We start from the raw sequence: 18,336 nt of genomic DNA, 5'->3' as shown, positions 1-18,336 counted from the left end.
AAGATTCTTTAATGGACTAATATGCAGGCTGATGATGAGAAATTCAGAAGGAATCCGTGGTTACAAATAAGGGAAGCATCAAGGAAGGTAGTGGTTACACAGAATGGAAGACTGAGGAAGATAGTAGAGAGTAACAAGTAAGGGAAATTCCGAAGTCCTGATTTGTTTCTTTCTTTCTTACTGATATATATGGTGTAGTTGGTTTAGAATTGAAAAGACAAAATTTATAGTATCTGCTAACAGAGTTTTCGCACCATGGTAAAACTTTCCGCTTAGTTTTGATGAAAAAGGGTCTTGCGGAATGCGTATAATCATGGGATGTACGTTTTGTCAGTGCCATATATAAACTGTGTTGGATAGGCCTCTTGAACTCGGGTGCGATTCAAAATTATATGCTCTATTTGCCTGGAGAATCAAATTACTTTCTTGTGAAATCAGAGTTTTTGCTAGTTTTATGATTCATCATGCGGCTGGAAAATGGGGTTGATTTTGTATTGTTGTCTCTTAGCTCCATGTATCAGTCTGCATGATTTACAGTCGATGGATAGAAAACTTTCCAGTTGGACGATGTGTTTTCATCTTCATCGAGATTTCCACACCACTTTAATTTGCTGAAGCCACTTCATAAACCGTTAAAGCTTCAATCCGTAACGGCAATCAAAAGTAAATCAGTGGTGCAAAAATATGCTTTCCAAAGCAAGATGCACGTTTGATCTTCTCTTTGTAAAACCAATAGTGCTTTGTCCATAACAGCTTATTACTGTTTTTACTGAATTCTTCTTTCCAAAACAGCTTTTTTTTTTTTTGGGAGGTGGTTTTGCCTTCTCTTCTTTTTGGTTTTAACTTTATTTGTCTTCTCTACTACAGTTATATTAATAAGGGTGTCTGGTCAAAGATAATGGTAATATGTTCTAATCTGATCAATTTTCCCATATGTGTTTATCTGGATCTTTTCTACCAAACTAGAGAAACCATATTCCACTTAGCAATTAATAAAGAAGAAAATGAAGAAATGGCATAGCTAACTAGTAAAAGTTCTTTTGGTAATTAGCACAGGTTCTACCATAACCATAAGAAGGCTCAAACCTGCCATCAATAACCGTCCAAACCAACCCATTAATTTTAAATGGGTCTAAATGGATAGCCAACTAAATCCATTAATAGGTAGTGGGCTGATTCGACTTACCCATTTATACCAATTTAAAAAAATAATACATTTAAACTCAATTTTTAGTGAGTGTTAAACAAATAAATTTAAATTTCTTACCAATCTAATGACAATAAAATACCGTTATTTTTTGTTAAACAATGTGTGAAAAAATAGGAAAAACAATGAGTAAAAGTTTAAATGACTCATAAATGGGTAAATAAGTATACCCATACCCATTTATTAATTGGGTATAAATGGTACCCATTTATACCCATTACCTAATTATGACCCATCCAAACTTGTCTACGTACCTATTTATACCCATTACCAAATTATGACCTGTCCAAACCTGTCGAAGTCACTCATTTTGAGACATCTACTGGATATTTTTTTTATACTATATAAGAATGAATTGTGGTCAAAGAGGGGTTTTGAATTTCAACCGCATGGATAGAGGCATTTTGGGAATGTGAAATGATGTGGAGTTTTTTTAAAACTTTTGGTACAACTGATGGTAGCATGTGTTTGGATATGTTTATAAAAATGTCCTCATGTTTGTACATTTAAAGCTTTTATTTATGGAGATATTTGGGTATTTTTGGAGTATGAAATTATTTTGTAATCGTTTTTGCATCGGGTATAACTCATATAAGCTTATGTGTTGGTATAATTATTGAAATGGTTTTATAGACTCATTTACTTGAATTGTAGTTTTTGTTGTGCAAATGAAATGAATACACATTGCTATTAACTGACATATTCAATTGCTTGAAGCATAATCAATTGTCTTTGCCATTTACATCTAAATTGAACTGACAAAAAGCGTGGGTATGTTAATGACTTTATGCTTGAGCATCAGTTATGTTTGTTTCAATGCCTCCTTCTTCACATTCTTCAAAAAAAAAAATTTTTTGACTTTTGGGATTGAGCTATTTTTGCTGCCTTTATACTCAACATTCCAGAATGGTCTTCAGTCGAAACTATTCGTGATGGTTCAGCTTGAGATGAGTTTTGTTTCTTAATTTTATCGTTTATGTGGGTGGTTCTTATGGTGTGTAACGTTAGGTGTCCGCGTCCATCATAAAATTTGAAACTTTGGTTGTGTAATTTAGCTGTAATATTATGATTTTCGCACAAATTTGATTAGCTTGTATAATTTGACAGTGTGCTTATGATGTGATAGGTTTGAAGCAATTGCAAGAAAAGGCTTTCCGGAGGATATCTGGAATAAGGTAAGTTGGAAAAATTATCTTTATTAATTCAGTTATGATGTGTTTTCTACTGCATGTAGTATGTGATTCATATACAGAATCCATTTTTATAGTAATTTGATTGTGAAGCATTGTGAATTGATAGATTACATGGTTTACTGCTGATTTGAGTTTCAATTGTTTAGCCACTGATAAATTTATAAAATAAACACATATGAAAATGACTAAATTGATTTGAGTTTCAATGAGAGCTTATTATACAAGTACAAATGCTTTCTTATATGGATAAACAAAATTGAAATTTCTGCGAAAAGCTAAATAGATGAACCTAAAAGAAACAAAAAAGAATGAGTGTTTTGTTATCAGAAAATGAACCAAAATGATGCAAAAGAGAACCTTACACAGGACAAGAATGAGTGTAATTTTGAATTTTAACCCCAAGAACAGACATATAGCTAATGAAATTACTTGTAATCCATGAGATATAAGCTAAACAATAATCTGAAGAAAGGAAAAATTAAATGACTTGAAAAGTAAATTGCTACGATCTAAACATAAGAAATTGCGTGAATGTCTCTGCAATTCTCCAATCTAGAATATGCTTGCCATAACTATGTAAAACTCTCATTAATATGCCAAATAACTAATGTCTACCCAACCACCTTGATTTTCTATAGTTGTAGTTACGATTGCAAAAGCTTTTCATCATATTTGCTTATTTTTATTCTGATTCCTGAAGCCTCAGAAGTGCTCTCTCCATTCTTCTCCTTCGACTTCAACAATGGCTACAAACTCAACTGAGATACTCCATGACCTCTCTCCCACGATCCGAGTATACAAGGACAGTCGGGTTGAAAGTATAGTGGGCAAAGATATATTGTAGCTGCATCAGTGGATCCCGAAACTGGAGTTGAGTCTAAAGATGTCCAAATATCACTAGAACTAGACATATCTGCTAGGCTTTACCGCCCAAAAAAGCCCAACAGGATACAAAGCTTCCTCTTCTGGTCTATTTCCATGGTGGGGGCTTTTGGTTGAATATGCCTTCTCTCCTACATATCACGCGCACCTTAATACAGTAGTTGCAGAGATTGGTGTTATAACAGTTTCAATTAACTATCGACTCGCCCTGAGCACCCTCTATCTACTGCTTGTGAAGATTTTTAGATTGCAGTCAAATGGATTGCCTCTCATTCGAATGGCAAGGGTCCTGAGGCATGGTTCAGGGATTATGTTGACTTTGATAGGGTGTTTTTTGGTAGGGACAATGTTGGTGGCAACTTAGCATATAACTACGGATAGCAACGAGGGCGGGCACCCACCCCGCGGGGGGTCATTGGGAAGGAGGTTGGGGGGGCGGGGGCGGGGGGAATTTTTTCCGGAAGGCGGGGGAGTATACCCCCACCCCACCTCCCGCTCCGCTACCCGTTTGAAAAAATATATATATATATGTACATAATTATATATATAATGATATTATCAATTATACTACTAAATATACATGTCTATTAATAAAAATTATTAATTATTTATACTAAATTTATTAATACATTTATATTAAATTCCTAACCACTTAATACAATAACACTTTTTTCTAAAAAAACACAATAATAATTTAGTGATTGTATTTGTATCAAAAGTGAAAACTTGATTATTTTAGTTATATTTGTTTTATCAGATTAAATTGTATTCAAATAACCGTTGTTTAATTATTTTTATGAGCTTCAATTATGAAGTTATAATGAATAATAATTTGGTGATGTGTTGATATTTTAATATTTGATTATTTGCTCAAATTTAATTCTAATAAAATTATATAATAAAGTTTTTTTAACCCCACGGGTGCTCCCGCGAGGGAAGCGGGGCGGAGGCGGAGGCGGGGGCGAGGGAAATTAAAATGCAATGGGGCGCGGGTTGGGGGAGGTGTCCCCCACCCCATTGCCACCCCTATATATAACATGGCGTTAAGGGTTGGGCTGGAGATATTGGACGGCTTCAATCTTGATTCGATTTTTCTCCATTGTCCTTATTTTTTGGGAAATTGCCAATTAGTATTGAGCTAATGAAATTACAAGCAAAGACCTATATTGAGGGCATATGGTATTATGTTCATCCAAAATCTACGAAGTTGATGATCCATTACTGAATCCTATAATGGAACCAAACCTTTCGAGGCTATGCTGCAAAAAGGTGCTGGTTTATGTTGCTAAAAAGGATATTTTGAAAGACAGGGGATGGCTTTATAAAGAGGCATTAGAGAAAAGTGAGTAGGGTGGAGATGTGGAGGTTGCAGGGGAAGATCACGTCTTCAATTTGTTTTTTCCAAGGGGGAGAGAATGCTTTTTCGTTGTTGAAAAAGTTGGCTACTTTCATCAAGAAAAATATTGTGCAGATGTTTAAGTGGATAATCATTTTGTTTATTCATTCTCTGAATCGTTTGTGTATTTCTTTGAAGTTCATTTAATTTTGTTAATGAAAAACTCATATACAAATGTTTGTTTCAAAACATATGAACCGAGCAAGATAGCATCATAATTTCCTTCTCCATCTCCCAGTACAGATTAGATATTGTTACTCAATGTGCATGAATTTCTTGATATTCGCTTGAACTACCAAAAATTCTCTTTTAATCACAGGCATCAAACATTTGCGCGCAATGCGCGAGCACTCCTCCCTAGTATTGTACCATAAAACGGTATACTAACCTCAGCTTAAATCTTGAACGTTCTCTTGTCAATATCTCATGTTAACCAAGAAAATGCTAAACCATCTTATAACATCTAATCACAACGAGTTGTGAAGTTAAATATTGATTGCTTTCCGACTTTTGGTTGAAACAAAACTGGTCAGTAGAACGCATTAATTTCTGCAATTGATAGCGTTAGTTGTTTGAATTGGAATTGATGAGATGAGATTGAGTACAGTTTACGAAAATATTATACGATTTATTTTGCCAAAAAAAATGTTTTGCTTTCATAAGAAGATATCCTAAATCTTCATATTCTGCTATTCTTATGCACAAAATTGTCTTCGCAACCTGCATAGATTGCAGCAACTAGATTACCTTTTTTTTTTTCCCTCGCAAGACTTTTTGCTTCTTTTCCTACCATCTTACCTAATCACAAATGTTGAAGCTTTATCGCCACTCGTCTCCTAAAGCTCCTAGATTAAATAAGAGAAGTAATACTAAAGTTTATATCACTTTAGAACATTCAATATTCTTATTGGAATGCATTGGAGGATAAGCAAAGTGGGATCTTGCATTCCAATCCAGCCTTAAATGAAGAGTTACTAGTCAATTGTTTTTCTTTATTCCAACCTTTAACATAATCACTCACATGATATTTGTCAGATTATGTTCTTGTATGAATGTATATACTTACATAGTTACATTGTCAGATTTCCTCAGTACTATTCTCATAAGTTTATGTTGAATTTATGTTTTCCATTAGTTATGATTTTGTAGATTAATGAAAATGGAAGGTCGGAAGAGTATTGGATTTTTGAGCGCTATGCATAACCGACTCGATTATCTACCAAAAGTTTTGTTACTGAACGCAGCAGATAATCTTAGGTTATCTACATTTGAAGGCTTGTCTAAGTATATCCAAGGTGCATTTTGTTCTTGAAACATATTTGCAAAAAATAATATTGTGCTTTCAGTTTACCCTAGGTAGTCTTGTCAAAAGGGATGAAATATAAACCCATAAAAATTTAGAAAATCATTATGCAATATGTATAACTCACACAGCAGCGGGGGGCGCTTAAGCTTGAGATCTCCATAATTTGTAATTTCACAACTGTCTTCTGATAAACAAATATATTATTCCTATAAAATGCCATTTACTAAGCCAAAGAGCTGGACATTACGTGATATGTCTACATTATGGATTAATCTTTTCTATAAAATGTATACACTGTCAGTCAGCATCGGATGAATGACAAATATGCAAAATTTGAATTTAAAATTCAACTTTTGCACAAATGTTATAGATTCAACGGTGATAGTGTATTATACACTGTCAATGTATATAAGATTTACTGTTACATTATTAGTTAAAGTGAAACTAGTGTGACTATAATGTAATATCCATTCTAACATATATTCTCCCAATATGCATTTAAATTTTGATTTTTTTTTTCTAGGAGTAAAATCTACAAAGCTACAAGTTAAAAGTCAACTCAAATTGGTAATACCATTTGTATTGAAAGACTCCCATTGTGTTCAAAAAGAAAAGAGTGAAGATTCATAATTTCTTGAAATTTTGGTTCCTAATCTCCATGATACAATACAAAATAAATAAATAAATAAAATACCAGCAATTTATGGGCATCCTTTCTTAAATTCTAATAGGTTTGCCACCAAGTTTGTTCATCCTTAGATAATTAGATACTAATCAGATACTAAAGAATAGTAGTATCATGTAAATTGAGTATTATTGATCTCTTCCTTTGTTCTTCCTAAGGTCGGAAGAAAATTGAGGTATAATTTGACTAATAAAGAAATTGAGCTGCCAAGATGACAAGATAAAAATGAGAAAGCTGGTCATCACGACTTAAAAACGGTGGAAGCATCTAAATTGCCCTGGACAGAAGAAAAATTAAAGCATTGTGGTGGAAAGATTTGATCCATAAGGCAGCCTTCCACCTGGTTTCACATGTTTTCTGTGGATCCCACTTGACTAAATCGCTCTTCCTCCTCTCTGTATTAATCAAGTTCCCAAAAGGTAAGGGAAAAACCCAGAAAAAAAAAAAAAAAAGGAAGCCACATTATCCCAAGATTTATCATTCACACTTCCAATAATCTACTCATTTGTGTGTGTCTGAGCGAGAGAGAGAGAGAGAGAGAGAGTTGGAAATTCGATGCAAACCAAAAAAAAAAAAAATGAGAACACCCTATTATACATTTTCTTTAGGGGTCTCCATTATGTAGCCATTGCGTAGTTTTAGTCCTTAAATTTTGACAAAAACAAATCTGGTTCTCAATGTTTAGTACGTGTGTTGTTTGAGTCGCTAAAATTTTAACAAGAGCAAATCAAATTTCCAATTTAAAATAGATTCATAACATTTAAAGAATTTTTCCAATTACTAACGGATTTAGTCACCTCCAGTCATATGTCCATTAAATTACATTTCAAAGTAAAGAAGCAAAATAGTACTAATTTTAAACAAGAAGAACTAATAACTCACGTGCTAACTAATTAACTAGTAAAAGAGGAAAAATTTTAGTCTAAAAAACTAAAACTAATTGAAGCACTCGGCTCATTGATTCAGAAGTTATATTCACCTTCTATCCCTATTACCCCGAAGCAAAAAATCGTAATACTTAATTTTTTTTTCATACACATGAATTTTTCTTTCTTTTGGTTTCCTAGTTAATTAGATATTGATGTCCCATCACGTGAATTATTTTTATTGTTCAAAATCATCCGCTACTTAACTTGTTTATTCTTAAGAAATTTAATTCAATAAACGTGTGGTTGCACGTGACTAGTTCCATCAATACTTGTGAAATCCCGTCAGTTATCTATTTCGAATTGGTAACATTAGGAACTGACTTTGTTCTTGACGAAACTTTTAAGGAATAAAATTGCACTACGTACCAAACATTGAGGACCATATTTATTTTTGCTAAAACTTAAAAAAAAAAAAAAACCAAAATTGCACAAGTATCAAACAACCGAAACTGCTGCATTTCCCACTTCTTTTGGACAAAGGATATGGGTTAGGTTTTTTTATTAATATAACTTAATCCATGGTATAACTTCCCCCAATATATCTTACTAATATTTAATAATAGGGTAAATTATCCATTTGGCCTTTGAACTTTTAATTTAAGTAAAATTAAGCCGTCTAACTATTTATAGTCAACTTTTAACCCTTGAATTTGTAAAATTGAAAATCCGTGGCCTTTTTACCTAGTTTATCCGGTTTTACAACCGGAAAGAAGGGCATTTTTGTCCGCATCTTCTAAATAAAAATGAACAACTCCATCTTCTTCCCTTTCCCTAACCCAACCAAATAGGCACAGATTTCTAGAGTTCTTAAGCTTCTGCAAATTGGGGATAACTAAGTCCGACTCTAAGCAAAATTTTTAAAACTGCCCGCTCTATTCTCTCCTAGTTTTCCCATATACTCCTTTCCCCCACTAAAAATCGCATCAATTAACCACTCTTCCTCTCCCCTTTTCCCTTTCGTCTTGATTTCTCGATCTTCTCCATGAAATCCAACAAAAATGATGTCCAAGATTGTGAAGAAAACCCCAACAAAGTCCATAAAAAATTCGCGCCACCATCACCACAACCACCAACACCGAAAAAATCCCCCGTAAAGAATGCCTCTGCCGCTACTTTAGTGGTGCTTGCGTCGATTAACAAGTCCATTTACACTTGCCACCACCGCCTCATCAAGATTTTCTCCAAATTAGCGCGCATTTCAACTCCAATTAAGAAGAAGAGCCCAAGAAAACGGGGGCATCAATTACTTCAAAAGGGTTCTGAAGATGCCAAAAGTAGCATCAGAAGAGCTCTATTTGATGACGAAAAAAGTTCTGCACTTCCGCCACTGGTTTCGCCAGAGAAAAACACAGTCTTTCTTGATTTGGACAAGACTCTGGTGCATTCCCAGCAGGGCCCTGCTCTAGAAAAGTATGATTTCATAGTTAGGCCGGTGATAGATGGAGAAAGAGTGGATTTCTTCGTGTTAAAGAGGCCATTTCTGGAAGAATTTTTGGAGTTCTTGAGTAATAAATTTGAGATTGTAGTGTTCACAGCTCGAATTGAGGAGTATGTTTCCTCCTTGAATTTAGCAGATTTGGTGACAGAGGAGGGGGAGTCCTTGCTGTCATTGTGGGAGAGTTGTTGGGGGGCAGCGGCAGTCTTATTAGAAGAGGAAGAATAAGAATAGGGAGAGAAATTAATCAAACCCCAGACCTCCAAGAAATCAAAAACCCAGGGAATGGAGCCAATGTCTCCAACGATGGTCTTGCGGACTTCGGAAAAAGTGATTTTTTTTGTTGGGGGGGGGAGGAGAAGGGGTTGTCCCTGAATCTCTGAATGATGGCATTACTGTAGTATTTGTAAGTCTTGGGGTTCTTGGAGGTTGATCTTCCGTCGATGACAGGTTGGGTTAGGGAAAGGGAAGAAGATAGAGCTGTTCAATTTTTGCTTAAAATATATGGACAAAAATGCCCTCCTTTAAAGCGTATTGTCATTCGTGTGATTTGATTTTTCAGTTGCAAAATCGGATAAACTAGGTAAAAGGGCCACGGATTCTCAATTTTACAAGTTTAAGGGCTGAAAGTTGACTAGAAATAGTTAAAGGGTTTAATTTTACTTAAACTAAAAGTTCAAGAGCCAAATGGATAATTTGCCCTTAATAATAATATGTCTTCTACTGAGAATTGTAGGATAATTTACATGTCTAGTGCTCTAGTTTGCTATTGGTTGTTTAAATTAAACAAAATGCTATTACACTACTAATTTATGCAAAACACACTACTACTAATTTTCTCAGTAGACTCCAGAAGTGAAAGTTGCCAACTGTCGAGCGCAAGCTGTCTCTCGACCTTCCAAGATTCCCATTCCCTCCCCTTTCGGTCTCCCAACCCATTCCGCCCCTCTGACAGCCCATCGTATATGAGTGATATACCTACACGGTTTCACTACCCACTTTCCCTTCCACCACCTCTCTCACTCTTTTGTATCCCTAACACCACTCTCACAATTATCCCACAATTATTTCATCTCTCTCTCTCTCTCTCTCTTTTTTTTAAAAAAATCCCACAATTATTTGGCATACAATCTGTATGCAAAATCCCCAAGTTTAAATAAGAAAAAAGAAAAGAACAAAATCCCACTTAAACCCCCATCATCCCTTCCACTTCTTTTGGTCGACCACTAAAAGAACAACGAGTACTACTAGTGCCATCCTTCTTTCCTTCCTTCCTTCCTTCCTTCTTTCTTTCTTTCTTTCGCCTTTACTTTTGGGTTGGGACTCGGGAGGTAAAGAGCTGAAAAAAAAAAACAGAAAATAGGAATCAAAATGCACGCAAAAACAGACTCAGAGGTTACAAGCTTAGCACCATCTTCGCCAGACCACGCAAGGCGTCCGGTTTACTACGTCCAGAGCCCATCTCGTGACTCTCACGATGGCGAGAAGACCACGACATCGTTTCACTCGACTCCCATTCTTAGTCCGGCTGGCTCGCCTCCTCACTCTCACTCCTCCGTCGGCCGTCACTCTAGGGAGTCGTCTACCAGCCGCTTCTCCGGCTCGCTCAAGCCTGGATCCAGGAAGATCAACCCAAACGACGGCGGATCGGGTGCGAATAGACACCCTGGCCATAAGGGCCAAAAACCATGGAAAGAGTGTGACGTGATTGAGGAGGAAGGACTGCTTGAAGACCAAGAGTCACGAAAGCCCCTTCCCAGGCGGTGCTATTTTCTCGCATTCGTTGTGGGTTTTTTCCTGCTTTTTTCTCTCTTTTCACTCATCTTGTGGGGTGCTAGTAGACCTCAGAAGCCCAAGATCACCATGAAGGTTAGTTCAATTTCGTTTCATTCGCTTTCCTTATTTGAAATTCCAAATTTTGAACTGATCATCAATTTTAGCTGAAATTTTGCTACAAGGGATTGAGTTGGCAAAAGTGTTATCTTTCGCTTTGCTTAACCACACTTTATATTCGTCAGTGTACGCATAGAAAAATGTACGAAAGTACTGGTTGATAATTGAATTACGGCTAAATTTGGTCTTAATTTGCAATTCGATGTGAATTATTATGTGGGTTCTTGTTGAATTGCCATATGAATACGCAATTCTTGCATAATTTCGTGTGGTTTTGCCTGTATGTGTGAGTGTGTGTTTCTTTTTTTTTTTTTTTTTTAAAAATACGTCTTCTGAATTAGCGTGGATTTACCTAATTTGTGTTCTCTGTTGTCTGCACAGAGCCTTACATTTGAGAGATTTGCGATTCAAGCTGGTTCGGATGATACGGGAGTATCTACTGATATGATCTCCATCAACTCTACCTTAAAATTCAATTTCCGAAATACTGCTACATTTTTTGGTGTGCATGCTACCTCATCCCCTGTTGATTTATCATACTTTGAGCTCACCGTTGGATCCGGAACAGTAAGTCACGCCAAAAAAAAATTTTTATTTTTGTTTATTAGGAAGGAACTCCCAATCTTTAATTTATAGTTACTACTAGAATAGAGAGCTTGTCACATTCTTGTTGATTTTGCGAAATTGGATTTTGTGGCAGATGAAGAATTTTTATCAATCGAGAAAGAGTCAGAGAACTGTAACTGTATCAGTGATCGGGAACAAGATTCCTTTGTATGGAAGTGGAGCTAGTTTGAGCACCACCCCAACAGGGACCACTAGCCAGCCAGTGCGACTGAAGTTGAACTTTGTGGTGCGATCAAGAGCTTACGTTTTGGGCAAATTGGTGAAGCCAAAGTTCTATAAGAAAATCGAATGCTCGATCGTCTTTGATCCCAAGAAACTTAATGCCCCCATCCCATTAAAGAACGATTGCACATACAATTGATGATTATGACTTTATGATGTGGAATGGATGCTTGGTTCTTTCTTTTCTTTTTCTTTTCGGTTTCTTGTCATTGAAGAGAATGGTAATTGATTGAGGAATGAGGAACTGAGAAGACAGGGACAGCTAAGCCTGCTGGCATGGGTTTCTTGGCACCGGGTTTTTGACTTTCTGGGGTTTTGCCTTTGTACCAACCCGTGGAGCGTGAAACTGTGAATCGTGAAATACAGGCTGGATTTTGGCCGTGAACCGCGTGAAATCATTGATCACTGTCTCCAGTTCCGCCGCCTAAAAATGGGAACACAATTTGTCAGTTCTATTAATTCTTTTCGCAGGGAATGTTAGTGCTATGAATTAAAATGAACCATACTTGTAAGAATCATTTGGTTACTTGGAATATTATTTGTATTCATAAAATAAGAATCATTAAGTTATTTGGAGTATTATTATATTCATAAAATAAGAAGCAATTAAGTTATTTTTGCAGCTTAAACGTGTGCTAATAATTCAGTTTTGCTGGACTGTACTGTGATGATTGTGCCTGAAGACTTGATTAAAGATTTGGTAGTGTTTGCGTGCGAAAGTTAAATTCGAGGTCTTTACCCGACCCTCCACTCTACCGTGGCAGCAATTTATAAGGGGTTTTCATGAAGTGTTTTGACTTTGAGAAGCCGAATGCCCTCCTTATCTTTTTTTTTTTTTTTTTTTTCCGGAAACGTTAGAAGATTATATTGATAATCATAATAACTTTACAAAAGTATGGGTAAAGACCCAGACACACTATACATAGTGTACAGAGACACTAAGGAACCAGCCGTTCCTCATCAAAAAGAATGCATGTAGCATATAAACTGATCTGACTACTCTTGAGTCTTTGTTCATCTTGGAGCAGATAAAATGAGCATTGCCTAAACATTGATCTTAGGCTATTAATCTCCTCCACTTGTGCATATAACCTGATGTCTTTGGACCTTCCCGACCCTAGTTGTCTTAACAACTGTTGATCCGTGATTCCAAACTTTACAGCTGACCAGTTTTGTGACCTTACTTTTACCATTGCTATTTTCACTGCTTCTGCATAGTCCAAAAGGAAATGTCCCATACTCCTTTCTCTCATAGCCCACGAAGCTTTTTCCTGGCCCCTGTTATCTGTTGCAATCACTCCCACCCCTACCACCTGGCCTTCACCTTTGTGAGTTATAGCCACTTCGACATTGACGCTCTCCTCCTCGCTAGTAAGCAGGCCTAACCCATCACTTGCATCAAATGTTTCTGGAATGCTCAGACTCCTGTTCCCCTCCATAGCCGTCAAGTGTTCCCTCCATTCTTGTACGGCTTTTTGAATTACTTGTAACGGTTGCTTCTCAGTTCCCTGGAATACACGTTCATTCCTTGCTTTCCATAGCTGCCATAGTATGTTAACAGTAAGTCCTATGTGCTCCAGCCCTTCCTTCCTGAATCTTGCTCCTACTAAAGCATTCCACCATCTCTTAAAATCTCCTCTTTGATCATCTATACCATCCCATTTTACAGGTGATATATTCCACACTTGTTCTGCAAACTTGCATCGAAAGAATAAGTGTTCCACTGTTTCTTCTTCTTCTCCACAGCCTGTGCACATGGGATCTCCTATCTTAGTTCTCGCAAAAATTAACTCATTAACTGGTAGCGCATTGTTCATACCCTTCCAGATGAAGACTTTTAGCTTTTGTTTGACATTCAACTTCCACAACTGCTTCCACCCTTGCCTACCTTCGTGACTCCCGCTTGGGCTATCCTCCCTCCTAAGTCCACTCCTCTCCTGAATTTGCTTCTTGTTCAGGACTTTGTGTGCAGACCTCACAGTGTATTGTCCACACCCACTATGTATCCAAAAGTTGCTATCCTCTCTTCCTGTTAGACTTAAAGGTATCTTAAAAATCTTGTTTGCGTCTTCTCTATTGAAGATCCTAAACACCACTGGTCTGTTCCACCTGAAATTAGATATCAATTGGTCCACTGTGTTGAGATTACAGCTTTGCGGCTTCTCAGTTGTTGGTCTCCCTTGTGGATTATCTGGTATCCATTTGTCCTCCCATATCCTTGTTCCTCTCTCATTTCCTATTTTCCTTCGAGTACCTTCTTCCACCACTTGTCTTGTTCCCATCATGCTCTGCCAGATCCATGAGGATGTTTTAGGCACCTTACATCTGAAAATTGACTCATTGGGGTGGTATTTGGCTTTGAGAACCTTACTCACTAATAAGTTTGGTCTTGTTAACAGCCTCCATACCTGTTTCCCCAATAGTGCTCTATTGAAGCACTGCAAGTCCTTAAAACCCAGATCTCCACTTTCCTTATCTTGAGTCACTTTTTTCCAAGAACACAAGTGCAGTTTATTTCTCCCCTCTATCTCCCCCCACCAGAATCTGGACATCATACCGCTAATGTCTTTGCACAATTTGGAGGACAGCTTAAAGCATGACATGGCGTAAGTAGGCATCGCCAGTGTCACTGCCTTAAGTAACACCTCTTTTCCTGCAGCACTCAAGAACTTGTTCTTCCAGGAGTTAATTCTTTTTTGGCAATTGTCCTTCACAAACCCGAACACCTGTTCCTTAGTTCTAGTGATCACCATTGGAAGCCCCAAGTACTTCTCTTGGCTGACTTTCTGAATTTTTCCCAGCTCCCTGCAAACTTCATCCTTCTTGGCATCAGCCGTATTTTTGCTAAAGAAAACAGAGGACTTCTCTATATTGACCACTTGACCTGAACTATCCTCATACATCTTTAAAAGGTGCATTAGTTCCTTAGCTTGGTTGGCCTCCGCTTTACAGAATATTAAAGAGTCATCAGCAAAAAACAAGTGGGTTATTGATGGCCCTCTCCTGCTAATTTTCAAACCAGAGATTTTCTTGCTCGCTTCAGCTTTTTTGAGGACGTTAGACATTCCTTCTGAACACAAGAGGAATAAATAAAAAGACAGAGGATCACCTTGTCTTATACCTCTTTTTGGAGTGACAAAACCTCTGTGCTCCCCATTGATGTTGAAGGAGTAAGTGACAGTAGCAATACAGCTCATGATCCAATTGATCCATTTGTTGCAAAAACCCATTTTCTTCATTATCGCTTCCAAGAACCTCCATTCCACCCTGTCATATGCTTTAGACATGTCCAGCTTTAAAGCCAAGAAAGCTGCATTTCCTTGCCTTTTGTTTTTCAGATGGTGCAAAAATTCATGTGAGAGAATCACATTGTCTAGTATTTGTCTTCCTGGAACAAAAGCAGCTTGGTTTTTGCTTATGCAGAGGTCCAAAACATTTTTCAGTCTGTTGGCAAGAATTTTAGAAATCACTTTGTAGATCACATTGCAAAGGCTGATGGGTCTATATTACTTCAGGTCAATAGGATTATCTATTTTTGGAATGAGGGAGATGACTGTGCTGTTTATGGCCTTTAGCATGTGGCAGGAATGAAAAAAACTTTGGATAGCCTTAACCATATCTTTTTTGATGAGATACCAGAACTTTTGGAAAAAAAGAGGGGACATTCCATCTGGCCCTGGGGCTTTATTAGGATTCATTGAGAACAAAGCTTTCTTTACTTCTTTTTCATCTACAACTTTGGTTAAGTTGTTGTTTATTTGATCAGTGATCGAGTGTGGAATTCCATCAAGTATCTCCTCCAAACACTGCCCTCCAGGACTAGTGAAAAGCTTTTTATAGTACTCCTCCACTTCTACCCCAATCTCTTGTTCACTTTTGGTCCATGTCCCATCTTCCCTTTGTATGTTTAGGATCTTATTCCGGTTCCTTCTGCCTTTGACACAAGCATGGAAGTAATGAGTATTCCGATCCCCTTCCCTTAACCAATTTACTCTAGCCTTTTGACTCCAAAACAACTCCTCATCCTCATATGCTAGCCTTAGTTGGTTTTTCAGTTCTTTGTATCTCTCCCGACTATTATGGTCTGACCCCTTTCTGATCTTCCCCAACTTATCCTTCACCTCCTCAATTCTCCTTCTTGAATTCTCCTGAAAATTATTCCTCCACTTCAGTAACTGTATCCTACAATTGGCGATTTTTTTTTTTATCTTAAACATCCTGGATCCCTCCCACTCCACGTTCCATGCTCTTTCCACTACCTGCTCCATGCCTTCCTTATTTAACCATCTTTTATCAAAATAAAATCTTTTTTTCTTTTTTCCAACTGGGGGGCATGAGTCTATTAGCAGTATACTGTGGTCAGACCCATAGTTTTCCACATGTTTACACACTACTCTCTCAAACACTTGGAACCATTCTGTACTGGACAAAACTCTATCCAACCTTTCCTTGACTTCACCCTCCCTGTCCCAGTTGTTCGACCAGGTCCAGGGGTTGCCCACAAAACCAATGTCCACCAAGTTGTTGGTATCAATGAAGTTCCTAAAGTCCCTAAAGGTCCACTCCTCTCTAAATCTTCCACCCCACTTCTCATCATTTGAAATGATATCATTAAAGTCCCCCGCAATGATCCATTTGTCACCCCACAATATGCTTCTATCCTTAATAACTTTCCATTGTTCCTTCCTAATAAGAGCATCACAGCTAGCGTACAAACCTATAAACCACCAATTTAGTTGTGAGTCCTGGTCGTACAGATGAGCTTCCAGAGTGAAGGCTGATTGGAGGACCTGAACCACTTTAACTTCCCTTTTCCACATCAAGGCCATGCCACCTGACCTGTTCATAGCTTCCACTACTATACTCTCATCAAACCCAAGTTTTTTCCTAACATTCTCCATACACCTTGCTTTGTTCTTAGTCTCACTGAGAAAGATCATATTAGGGGAGAGGAGGTTATTAGCCTCATTCAGCTAGGGAATTGTCAAGGGGCTCCCTGCACCTTGGCAATTCCACACCAGCACTCTTATTTTCCTTTGGGAGACCAGGTTTGGCTGGCCTCCACCCCCTCAGAACTGATCACATCACCTCCTAGTCCATCACTCTTCTTGTTCCTCTTTAAATTCAAATCTGACATCTCAATATCCTCCCTTTCCATCTCTATCTGGCTACTCTTTCTCTTTGCTTGATTTCCCAGTATCCCACTAAAACCATTCAGCTCCTTCACTGGCCGTCTGGCTCTAACTTGTGGTTTGTACTGCCTCCTCCCCCCCTTTACATGCTTGACATTTAGTTCCTGCTTCTGTTCTCCAGAGTCTGTTTCCATATGAACTGTATCATCTTTATCCACAATCTCTATATTCTCCTTTACCTTTGCCAGACCCCCGTGGCTTTCCTCCTCTTGCTGTTTAATGTTATCCGGCAGTGTGACCTCTTCACATTGCTTTTTCCTTTCTGCCAGTTCCTTTTCAGGCCCTTCAGCACTTGTGAAACTTCCCTTCCCTACTGGTATTCTTATTTCCAGACCTCTTCCCATACTACCAAAAACACCTTCACTCTTACCTTTTCCTTGATCCCGTTGAACTATATTCTGGCCATCTGTGTTCCCTCCCAAGAAGTTTAAGTCCGTTAGCTGTCCTTTAAGCTCCAGGCCGGAGCATGACTTGCTACCCCCCTCTATTCTAACATTCCCCTTCTGTACATCCTCCCCTATACCTATCTCTTTAGCACCGCCTCCCTCCTTAGGTATCAGTTCACCATTTTTAAAACCCCATACAGTTCTACCTTTTGTATATCTATTGTCTGACTGGCCTTTCTGTGGTGATCCCTTTCCCCAGTTTGCTCTCATCCACGGTCCAAACTGATTATCCACCTTATCCTTTCCCACTCCCATCTCCGATTTGCAAACTCTTTCACTGTGCCCCACTATCCCACATTTATAACAAAAATCTGGGCACCTTTCATACCTAAAGGACAACCACTTAACAATTCCATTTAGCTGGACTGTCGTTCCTCTCATTAGAGGCTTGGAGATGTCTGTTTCCACTAGGATTTTTAAATGCCTTCCTTCCTTGCCCCCTATTTGGGGAACTATCACTTCTCTGACTCCTGTGAAAACCTTCCCAATCTTCCGTCCCACATCTTTTGATATCCAATGCACAGGTAGGTTCCAAACTTGAATCCAGAGTGGTGCTATTCTAAAAGCCATATCATCTTCCTCAAACCCTTCTGACCATTTGTTTATCACCAGGATTTGATTATCCAGGATCCAGGGGCCACCCCCTAAGATCCTTTCCCGCTCCTTTTCAGCTGGTAAGAAGAATTGAAAGAGGTTGGGTCCAAGTTCAACTATCACCAGATCCTTAGGGTACCCCCAAGCCGTGTTGACAAAATTTTTAACTCCCACAAAGTTAGCCATTTTTTCACCACTATTTTTCCAACCAAACTGGCCTGACATTCTTGTATAGCAGTATTCACATCTCCAAGATCCAACGCTGCTCCCCCTAACTCCTCCTCAGACAGGGCAAACTTTCTTAATATGTCGGCTAGCTCTTCCGCCAT

At 38.0% G+C, this 18,336-nt stretch overlaps 3 protein-coding genes and 1 pseudogene across 3 annotated transcripts; 3 read left to right on the top strand and 1 right to left on the bottom strand.

Annotated features, from left to right (window-relative positions):
- The first annotated feature begins 12 nt into the window (after positions 1–12).
- LOC113711822 (uncharacterized) lies at positions 13–3,599 on the top strand. The gene is made up of 3 exons (XM_027235041.2): positions 13–137; positions 2,334–2,382; positions 3,101–3,599. Exons 1-3 carry the CDS (start codon positions 22–24, stop codon positions 3,242–3,244), a joined length of 309 nt encoding a protein of 102 aa, XP_027090842.1. The 5' UTR covers positions 13–21; the 3' UTR covers positions 3,245–3,599.
- Positions 3,600–8,405: 4,806 nt separating this feature from the next.
- Positions 8,406–9,355, top strand: LOC113712587 (uncharacterized; annotated as a pseudogene).
- A 671-nt stretch (positions 9,356–10,026) lies between these two features.
- Positions 10,027–11,957, top strand: LOC113712676 (uncharacterized). The gene is made up of 3 exons (XM_027236183.2): positions 10,027–10,902; positions 11,308–11,493; positions 11,627–11,957. Exons 1-3 carry the CDS (start codon positions 10,405–10,407, stop codon positions 11,912–11,914), a joined length of 972 nt encoding a protein of 323 aa, XP_027091984.1. The 5' UTR covers positions 10,027–10,404; the 3' UTR covers positions 11,915–11,957.
- Positions 11,958–12,037: 80 nt separating this feature from the next.
- Positions 12,038–18,336, bottom strand: LOC140015448 (uncharacterized). The gene is made up of 5 exons (XM_072068031.1): positions 18,231–18,336; positions 16,821–18,084; positions 15,286–16,701; positions 12,723–15,219; positions 12,038–12,199 (listed from the first exon to the last, which is right to left on the bottom strand). The coding sequence occupies exons 1-5, from the start codon at positions 18,334–18,336 to the stop codon at positions 12,038–12,040; spliced, it is 5,445 nt and encodes a 1,814-aa protein (XP_071924132.1).

The sequence above is a fragment of the Coffea arabica genome, chromosome 10e, assembly GCF_036785885.1.
Source record: "Coffea arabica cultivar ET-39 chromosome 10e, Coffea Arabica ET-39 HiFi, whole genome shotgun sequence".
Classification (NCBI taxonomy): Eukaryota; Viridiplantae; Streptophyta; class Magnoliopsida; order Gentianales; family Rubiaceae; genus Coffea; species Coffea arabica.
The sequence above is the reverse complement of the archived record's forward strand: the minus strand, read 5'-3'. Positions and strand labels throughout refer to the sequence as shown.